Source organism: Ptychodera flava, chromosome 5 (assembly GCF_041260155.1).
Source record: "Ptychodera flava strain L36383 chromosome 5, AS_Pfla_20210202, whole genome shotgun sequence".
In the NCBI taxonomy this organism is placed as follows: Eukaryota; Metazoa; Hemichordata; class Enteropneusta; family Ptychoderidae; genus Ptychodera; species Ptychodera flava.
In genome coordinates this window covers 16,746,866-16,757,940 of record NC_091932.1, presented here as the reverse complement: position 1 = coordinate 16,757,940, position 11,075 = coordinate 16,746,866, and the positions used below count along the sequence as shown (strand labels likewise).

The 11,075-nt window shown below is 39.3% G+C and overlaps 1 protein-coding gene across 1 annotated transcript in view; it reads right to left on the bottom strand.

Annotated features, from left to right (window-relative positions):
• Positions 1–5,175, bottom strand: part of LOC139133150 (short transient receptor potential channel 4-like) — a 145,005-nt gene extending 139,830 nt beyond the window's left edge. The window contains exon 1 of the mRNA XM_070699577.1: positions 4,490–5,175. Coding sequence (XP_070555678.1) covers positions 4,490–4,525 — 36 coding nt within the window. The 5' untranslated portion in view covers positions 4,526–5,175. The remainder of the gene's footprint in view (positions 1–4,489) is intronic.
• Positions 5,176–11,075: the final 5,900 nt, after the last annotated feature.

Below are 11,075 nucleotides of genomic sequence, written 5' to 3'. Positions count from 1 at the left end.
AGTTTCTTGTTCTACTCCAAAATGCACATTGAGATACACGGCATTCAGCATGTCAACTCAGCCTCTGCGCATGTGCAAACTGCCTTGTTATTGTTGACAAGTGAAATTTTGGTCCGGACTAAAATTCAAATAAAAGCCGTGACAAAGTCTTTCATACCATCATCGTATTGACAAGCAAACAGTAAGTGTTTCAACACGCTTTGGCATGTCTTTTTCAGAAGCACAAGAGCTTGCCATTGACATACAAAACAACAATAATTATCAAAAGTTATAGCTTCTTGCCCTTTAATATACTAGTATTTTCTTAAGGAGTACAGTTTCTTGCCCCACTGCTAAAAGCATATAGTCGTAGTGCTCATCTTATGTAATTTCCAACAGTATATCATATGATTATTTAAAACTCGGTGAACTCAGACAGAAATTAATTTGTCAAAAAATGTCACATATTGCACACGACAAGGTTTGTTTATACTTTGCAGATCCACTTACTTTATGGAGAAAATTAAGAGAATGTGTTTGTTTTGTAGAGGGGCAAAAATGACACATTATCAAACGCTGCAACTATTGTGCCTTTAACAGCCCTGCGTCAACAATCGACAATAACTGTGAAGATGAAATATGTGTTCAACTCTCACCTAAAAGTGAAACACGATGAGTTATTTGATGCGGTGTTGTCAACAATTGGCGATAGCGTAAATCGGCAATAAACAGAGCAATAATTCATTCAATCGAAACCAAACGGAACGGGGCTGCAACAGACCTGAAGCAGTGGACACGCTGAATTCTCTCACTGACAGTATTTAGATTCATTGTGCCAATTACGCGAACGGGATCCGCAGAAGATGTGGATTGTAAGCCGCTCGGCTTTACAAACTGAAACAACAGAGTCATGCCGTCAGGATAGTTATGGCCTTAACCATCTTGGCGTGACTGGAAGATTTGAAGTATGTTACAAGAATAACATACATAACGGGTTTTTTTCTGCATTGTGCGTTAAGATGGACAAATAAGCTCAATTTACACAAATGACAGAGATACTCCTAAACACCTATCGAATACATCAGAACGATGAATAATCAAAACAGCATGTGTATAGATGCTAGCCTCCATAACCGGGTTTTCGAAAACATCTTCAAAAAATAATTCGGTGATTTAAGATGACCTTGTCTGCAGACCATATATACTATTGCTCACAATTCCACGCTGGAGGACGGAAAATGCTCTCTGCATTGTATTATCACATAGTACTTTTCAAATTTTCAAAAATGACCTAATTAACAATACAAAACTGATCAGATCGTTATGGATGCATTAAATATGATATTTGAATCGATTGAGTGAACAATTTGCTCAGCGTCTATGATGGATGAGCATGGTTTGCGTTTAAGGTTTCATATTATAGTAAATTCCCCTGGTACAGGTCAATAGGCGTCCTTTACTGCGATAATGTCTTCAGCAGTTATTAACACAAAGTTTTTTTAAAACCACTCGCAGAAGCAATTTTACAGAATTGTCTACTGGTCTATTTTTGTTCATGAAACACTGTTCAGGAACAATATTTACACTGCAAATCAGTTAAAGAGTCCGATTGACAGCCGGCGCACCGTGGGGAGAGGTGGGGTTTCCTTTCATATTTGTATGTCATTTTGTAATGGGTACCCATCTATTAATTGACATCATTGACTTTGTATGATTTCATGCTATTTTTGTTAGTTTCATATTGATAGCTGGCACTGTTTATTCAGCGAAAACTTTTCAATCTGTTAACCAGAGAAAGTGACATACTTGTTGCAAATCGGCGAGTGGATCCTTTGTGCCCCATTCGCGAGCAGTGGCATCCCCTAGTGTGCGGTACCTTTTAAAAATAGCTATGTCGCATCTCCTGGTACCATCCGTTTTAACTCTACCCTGTTTTAGGATTCGTACCATCTCCACAACATCTCTAGGAGTGGCGAACAAGCCTCCGATATGACCTTGATGACCAATCGTGGCTGTTTTTTTAAAATAAGCTTTAATGTATATGCAGCCGATTGACCTAGAAAACGCCCTTGAAGTTAAGCAATGACACTTGAGCTAGTTACGAAATGGGGTCGAAGAATTCGAACGAAAAATTGTGAATGAAGTCACCATAATACCATACGCTGTGCACATTAATATCGTATTCGCACATTATTGGCGTCGCTGTGACGTGTACATATTGTTTACCAACGACAATGCCCCCTTACTGCGTATGACACGTTAATGTCCAGGCGTATATATACAATGGCAATATTATATTCTTTCGCGACAGATTCAATTTCATTGTAGGCGAATATTCGCATTCAGAGCACTCGTGTTTTCATACGAGTGGAATGTCACAACAGCATGGATACACTTTTGATGCTCCCAGCAATGTTCACAAAGTATGCATAATTTAAGTCGAGTTCAAATATAGCCAACAGTGATGTTAATTGTCATATTCTTGTGTCGTAACGGCAACTGTCAAAGATCACCATATGTTGACATATTATAATCAACGGAAGGTCACTGCAACGGTCTCATATACGATACAAATTTAGAAATATGAATTTTGAAAATTCTCAGTGTTTATAATAACGCAGTTCCCCCTCGCACACACTTTACACTAACGGGGCACTATTTTCGAACATTGTAAGTTCTGTTGACTTTGTGTGCAACCCTGTTTTACACGAAGTCTTCCAACCAAGCTGGGGAGACAAATATTGCAAAATAATGGCCTATGTTTCTTCGGTTACACTCCATACTTCCAACGGAAACCACTATATTTTACAAAACAATCTTAATGTTGACAGGTATTACACTTCAGTCCAACGCTTATAGCGATCCGTCAACCGCGGGAAAAGCACTTGCGAAAAAAAATATTTTTCAGACACGTGACCACTATTTTTGTTATATTTGTAAATTGATGCTACAGTGATATTTTATCTCTTAATCTTATCACATTTGTGCTCTCTCTGTTGAGAATCCGCAACTCGCTAGCCCAATTAATGGTCCGTGTCAATCGCCACCTCTGAGCCTTTCAACGACAAATAAGTTAGAAATAGAGGCAAGAGACACACCAGATTCTAGAATCTTCTCGTTAACAGTCGATCTGAAGCGCGAAAAAATTATCATCATTGGCGACAGAACGGCCTACGGGCACAATAACCGCGGGTTGGTGTTCGGCGAAGGTGTGTTTATAATCAGTCGGAATCGTGTCGCACTTAATTGATGAAAGGTTTTAGCATAGCACGAGACACCGAGGAAGCAATTGCTGCGGGGAAGTTGTATTTAAAGCATGCAGTTCGCTAGGTGTCCGCCATTTGCCTCATCCTTCCTTCCAACATGCGTATAAACATCCGTTGCACTCTCTCTTTTAAATAAACCGTGTGACGCCATGGCGACCGCGCACCTTTGCTAGCCTTCAGCCCTTCATCCACCGCGCAGACACGAACGATCCTAAAGTGTCAGGCAACATGAACGTCGCGCCAACTTGATATAGCGAAAGCAAGTCGCCCTTTCGCGAGGATGGGCCCAGCCTCTGACTGTACAGGTTTCTCATGACTATAGCAGATGCGTTAAAAACACCGAGTAGCGTGCATAAGTCAGGTTGTCCGTTGGTAAGCGCAAAATTCACCTTACAGTAACCCACATATATACAAATGTAATGTTATAATTTGCTTTACAATCTTGTCTTTCAGTCTATCCATGCTGAGCAATACAAGGTTTAGTAGCGGTGCTTACTATAATTAGAGACCTGCATTTTTTTCGGTAGGTCATTCAATACCGTGTTATACAAACACAATGGAGCCAGGTCAATAGAAGTCTATGATAACGGCGCTAATACTGGCTAAACTGGACCAACGTTCTGACGGTCTCTCATTTCTCTGTTTGCAAAATTTTAAGCAGTGCAAATTTAAATTTCGGGCGGTTCTGTCGAGTAAGCACGAAATATGCTTTCGCACCCTGATGTGGACACGCAATTATATGTGTACACTCGGCACAGGTATCGGATATGTAGTTTCTCATATACCGTAATGACTGCAGGGCCCAACATCGCCCAGAGATGAAATGACGAAATCGTGTGTCACGACTTTACAAAACAATCGAACGAGTGACAACATGTAGATTGTCCTATCTTTAAAATTGTCAGAACAGAAAGCTTTAAAATCTCATTGGTCGCCAATGATATCTGGACACCTCGTTCCAGTGGAAATGGAAAGAAAGCTTTCTGCAAAATCGCCATTACGGGATAAAGATATGTTAGACTGCGCACATATTAAGGCTGTGAAATATTTGTGGTTCAAATATTAATCATTCATTATAACTTTTAAAATAATTTTCTATTATAATGGTCAGTGATCCCGGCAGCGAGACGTGGCCTTTACAAAAACATTCCTTCTCTAAATTCCACAAAAAAACATCAAGTTTCGCCAATACTTCAATTCTTGTGAAAGCAAAAGTGAAATCTTTGTTGAAACAGTGCACTCACCCGTCTTCTCGTGCTCCTACGGAAAACTTTCGACATTTTGCTTGTTCAGATGTCACAGTCTTCGCGCCAAAACCTTGATTTTTTTTCTCTGGCGGCTATGGAAAAAGTCACACCACAACGGTACAACAATTCTATCGTCCGGTTTCCTTATCACTGTCCAGCGTCAAATCGGCAAATAAATACGAGTTTACTCTGTGCATGCGTTGGTATCGGGAAAAACTGATTTGTTTCGGATACAGCGTTCGTTGCTGCGGTTAAGCTCGTGACGACTGCCTGCAGCTTGCACCGTCCAATGGTCTTACATTTGTGAAGCTAATTTGGACGGTGTCCCACACGTGGCATGACGACAGTGTCAAAACCAGGTACGTCAGCTGAAATTAGCACCAGAGACTAATTATACATGCCATGTGACAACCTTGATACGACGTCAAAAAGTGCGCGGTGATTCACCAATAAGATTGTTGTTGACGTTTCGTCTCAACCAGTGACCTGAGCTCAGCAATACGTATGCAAATTCAGGTGCAGTAAATTTTCAGCCGACTTGTATGTTGTTCACCCATGCTTCAGAGCAACTAGGATTCCACAAGAGATACACAGCGCAGCGTTATCATATCATCCCTGGAGTTCCCGCGAATTCGCATACAAACCGATCTTAAAATTACAGTATATGTCTTTGCCGTAGCATCATTTGAAAGGCTGTGCTAAAATGACAGCTTGTGAAAAAAACGAGATGTACGCATACGGCTTGTCAACACGTGGTTGTTGACATATCGCTCACGAATTTCCTGCGTCGATCGCATGGGGACGATAGTAGGATAATCTGAGCGCACAAATTTAAATGTCCATATACTAACCCGAAATGCATTGTGGTAATCGTGATGTTAGAGCATTTCGTAACGCAAAATCCCTCCCCTCATCAAGGGACTATCTTGTCAATACAGTTGAGTTATTGCGTCCTTGTTTCAATTTAATGACGTTAAAAGGTCACATTTGATTGCCTTTCAATTTCCATAGGTTTACATGGCTCAATATTCCTCCTTATGACTATACATTTCGTTCCCAAGACTTGATTAATCATTATAGTGACGTCATTGTGTCGGGACGCAACATGACAAATTTCGGCAGGCTGGCAAGCCTCGGACTGTGACTCATCTACCGGGTATCGCTTTTTAATCCGGCCAGCTAGCTGTCAAGGTGACAGATCACTGCCGTCGATCCGTTTTCATACAGACCCCTTGAACAGGAGATGTCGACGACCTTCGCATTTTACAAGCACAAAGAGTGAAGCTGTAACAAAGGGTCCTGGGTGACAATATGTTATTTTCTGCACTCAGTCTAGTAACCATTATATGTCAGTTCAGCTTATGTTTCTGTATATACAAACAAACATTCTGTGTGTACAGGTGTACAGCTGCACAGATGTTGATGACGCCTATGATAAGTTCTTTTCTGTTTTCAGCGACAAGCATGCACTATTACCGAAAGGTCTCGTAAGAATGTCATTAAACGTGGACCTTGGATTACAAAATCTACCAAGGTAGTAGGCTATGCGCCTCGAAAGTGAAAGACTTAAACTTTTGCTCAAACTTTCCTGAATGAAACTTTCAGCCATTCTCTTACTAAATCAAGAGTAACAATTAAGGGTCACCGTGCAAAGTTTGGTACTAGAGAAACAAATAATCCAAGATTTACCGATATTCAAAATTCACAATGGCCGCCATCTCTGTGTTATCTCTATGGAGGAAAAATAAAATTTTCGATTTTCGAAAAACTAAGCCATTGGAAAGTTTTCTTACACCAAGAGCTTTAAAATAAACCCCCACAAGTGGTATATCAGAAGAGAATTGTAGAAGTTTGAGAGTCTGAATATCTGTCCCCGAGGCGCGATCTACCTTAAGAAATCAATTGATAAAATACGCAGGCTTTACTCCAAAGTGACTGGTTCTAATGGCGACTCTTCTGCCGCTTACAAGTAGTACAGAAATGATCTCACTAAGGTTCTAAGGGCTGCAAAGATAGATTATTACTCAGCTGTATTTTTTGAAAATGACAATAATTCTTCAAAGAACACTGGAACACTATTAATAATTTAATAGGTAATAAGAAATCCAACGTTGGGAAATGTTTATCTGATCAGTTATGAATCACGGCAATTGAGGGAAATGTGATATCGTGCCATTCATGTCATGAAATATCGAATGTTTTTAATAATTATTTTGGCAATATTGGTCCAAATCTGGCCAGAAACATCAAGTCAACTTCTAAGCCATTTACCATTTTTGTCAAATCCTCAAGAAAACTCTTCTTTCTTACAACCAATAACGGTTTCTGAAGTAGCAAACTTATTGAAATGTCGAGACATCAAGAAAGCATTTGGATATGATTGTGTACCGGCTAAGCTTCTCGTACTTGCTTCTGAACACATAGCCAAACCTTTAACGTACATTTGGAACTTATCCTTTACACAGTGCATTTTCCAAAGTGCGTTAATAATGGCAAAGGTTATCTCAATCTTCAAGAAAGGCTCAGAAGACTCTCTCCCGGTAATTATCGTCTTACCCCGTCTCAGCAAAATTTTTGAAAAAATCGTTAATAACAGACTGATGGAATTCCTAGATAAATATGACATATTTTACAGTCACCAGCCTGGCACGGTTTTCGGGCAAAGCATAGTCAAAGTTGTCTCTGATCAACTTCGTGAATAACTTGCTGCGATAGATCAACCGTTGCAAATCAACCATTGGGATTTTTATCGATTTCACAAAAGCATTTGAGACCGTAAACTATGGTATTCTATTAACGATCTTTCGAACTCCTCAAATTTCTTTGATTTTCGATTATTTGCAGACGACTCGAATTTATTTCACACTTTTCCAGGCAGAATAAGCAATATAGATCTTTCTATTGTAAACTGCCATTTTAAAATGTAACTGATTGGTGTGATGCCAATAAGTTAACAATTAATACTAACAAAACAAATTACATTGCATTTCATGGCAAGCGTAAGCCTTTTTCCCTATTTTGTGCTCTATGTATAAAGTACAACACAATGAATGTGGTTGACAAAGCGTCCATGATGTATGTAGGTATACATACATGGGTCATTTTTCACATTTTGCAAACTTCTCAAAAGTGTTAGGTGCCATATAGCTGAATGTTGCAATATCACAAATTGCTCATAAAAACAAGTGTGTAATAAAAAACGACAAGCAGATGAGATAACATTTGTAGATAAAATCGATATTACTTCACAATTCAATTATCCCAAATTAGTTCCATTCGTGTATATATATATATATATATATATATATATATATATATATATATATATATATATATATATATATATATATATGGTATACCATATATGGTATACCATATACATATATACCATGTATACTAGATACCTATATACCGTATACTGTATATACCATACATATACCATGTGTATACATACATGCATGTTTAATACACAGACACACACATATAAATGTTTGTACAAGGTGTCATCAAAAATATCAAATGTAATAGCTATGACTTCTTCTAGATATGAAATGAACCACGATGTCAAAGTCAAACCTTCGAAGCTAACGAGCATGTCTCGATTTCCAGTGGGGAATGCTCAGACGCAGCGATTGTTGCGCATTTTCCCCCTTGGACATTATCCTTGACAGCACCTATTCGAGTCGATATTGCATGAAATAGATGTGCGAAGCGTGAAAATTTTCAGTGAGGAGTCATGCGTGTCTTTTGTCATATTTTTATATAAAATCGTGTGAAAAAGGCCGCTATACGCACAGATGCATGAGGGTAAATAGATTCGTTGAGCCTTGAAAGAATTTCTTCGTCGTTGGGCAAAGTAGCTTTTGATAAAATCTTTGTTTGCCGTCTTTGAATTTTCCGCAAACAAACCTCCTTCTCGCCTTCTATAAAACAAACACAAAAGTAAAACACAATTTAAATACATAAACTAATTTTACAATGAATGTCTGGGACCGGGTACAGAAAGTAGTAACTATAGTATGTTTGATTCGTATTACCTAAAACACCGTTTCGTGTCCACCCTTTTGCGTGAAAATCTACCCACCCGCGGACGGCAAACAAACAAATTTATTTAAGGCGCCAAAAGAACACATCAGTCCCATCGATCATGATTGGAATCGGCGTTGACCATAACTTACGTTTTGCCCCGTTTGATTTCGATGCACGTGACATTCCCGTGTACATTATTCACATTATCTTTGCGTTAATAACATTCACAGAATTTTTTTTTTGGGGGGGTGGTGCTGAGGATGCAGAATTATCTATCTATCTATCTATCTATCTAACAAATTTATAAAGCGCCAAATATCCAAAGGTAAATACCAATGCTCAGTGGCGCTAAGAGTTCATAAAAAGGCTCTCTGAAACATGTAACTTTTTAAGCGTCTTTTGAAAATGTTAATGTTAGCGGAGGTTTTAATGTCAATGGTAGAGAATTCCAAAGAACTGGAGCTGCTGAAGAAAAGGAGCGGCGACCATAAGAAGTCATCTTCCATCTAGGTGTGTGCAGAAGAAATTGATCAGATGAACGGAGAATGCGTGATGAAGAATGAGGCGTGATTAATTCCTGATGTATAGTGGGGAGAGTCCATTTAGGGCTTTATAGGTTAGGAGCAGAAGCTTGAAGACAATGCGATAGGATACCGGAAGCCAGTGAAGTTGCCTAAGGACAGGGGTAATATGTTCAAATTTCCTGGTCAGTGTAACAATTCTGGCTGCTGTGTTTTGGGCATGTTGTAAGCGTTGAAGCTGAGCGTCAGGCAAACCATATAGTAAGGAATTGCAGTAATCCAGCTTTGCAGATATAATGGCCTGGACGAGGGTAGCACAGGAATCTTTAGACAAGTATTTCCTTATGCGTCCAATTTTGCGGAGGTGGAAGTGGATAGCACGGCAGGTGGCACTGACATGTTGTTGAAATGTATAGTTATCATCGAATTCAACACCAATGTTCCTTGCAGAGGTTGTAGTTTAATAACACTTGAACAGATGTTGATGTTGGTGAGTAGAGACGGTGACCGATCAAATTTGGAACGTATTAAGATGACTTCTGTCTTAGAGTCATTTAACTTGAGTTTGTTTTGTGTCATCCAACTCATTATATCTTTAACCGCATCTTCGACAGAGGAAACAGCAGTGGTGATAGCAGATTTCTTAAAGGACAGGTACAGTTGGTTATCATCGGCGAATAGATGAAACTGAATTTTATGATGGCGGATAAGCTGACCAAGAGGTGAATATAACAGCGTAAATAATAGTGGTCCCAGGACAGATCCTTGGGGTACTCCAAATCGTAGCAATTGAGCAGGGGAGTATTTTCCATTTATTGAAACTAACTGGGATCTGTCTGTGAGGTATGAATGGAGCCACTGCAGAGCAGTCGATGTAATCCCAAGATTTGATAAACGCTGTAATAACATGTGGTGATCGATGGTGTCAAACGCTGCCGATAGGTCCAATAAAACAAGAAGAACAATGTGACTGGAGTCAAGTGCTGTCAGAATATCATTGTGAACAAGGAGAAGTGCTGTTTCAGTACTGTGGTGTTGCTTGTAAGCAGATTGAAGTGGCTCTAATAGATTGTTTTTCTTTAAGAAGTCTTTCAGTTGAGCAGCAACTACTTTTTCAAGTACCTTGGAAAGAAATGGTAGATTTGAGATTGGACGGAAGTTTTTGAGAATTTCAGGATCAAGCGTTGGTTTCTTTATGATTTGTGTGACGATTGCAGACTTCATTGAATGGGGCACAAGACCGGATTCCAATGACAGATTAATGATCCACGTGATGATCGTGAGTAATTTGTCAAGACACAGCTTGACAAATGATGTTGGGATCGGATCTAACATGCTTGTTTTATTTGGTGCATTCTGGATGATGCCACGAACTTCTTCCTCAGAAATAGGTTGGAAATGATCCAGAAATTTTGAAGAAATGACTTCTAGGTTTCTGAAATCATCAGCTGAGCTTTGTGCATCGAGGCTTGAACGAATATCTGTGATCTTTTGATTGAAGAAGTCACTGAAACGGTTACTCAATTCAAGATCGGATGTGTGAGAAGGAAGCAAGTTGTTATTTGGTGATGATGAAATGGATGACACTATTTTGAAGAGAGACTTTACATCATGTGCATTCTTATCGATGAGATCTTTGTAATATGTTCTCTTGGCATTGCGGATCAGAGAGTTGGTGTTCTTGCATGATTCACGATATATCTGCCGGTGAACTTCAAGTTCAATTAGGCGCGAATTCTTTTGCCAATCGACAGTCCGTGGGTGGAGGGACTGTGGTCAATCACAGTTTGGTCATCACTCCTTTTTTGTAAACACAGGACGCCGTGAATAAAGCTGAGAACGTGATCGGAAACCTCAGCGGCGAGTGACGTCACATAGCACTTGTTTCTAGACTTTGGAAACTTTTTCAGGGAACAGGCTGGCCCAGTAGAGAAAAGCTCAATATCATGTCTAGTCTGTAATAGTTGAATAAGTATGTCGTTTGTAATTAAAATGATATTAGTCTAATGGTTTGGATATTAAACATTGCTTCT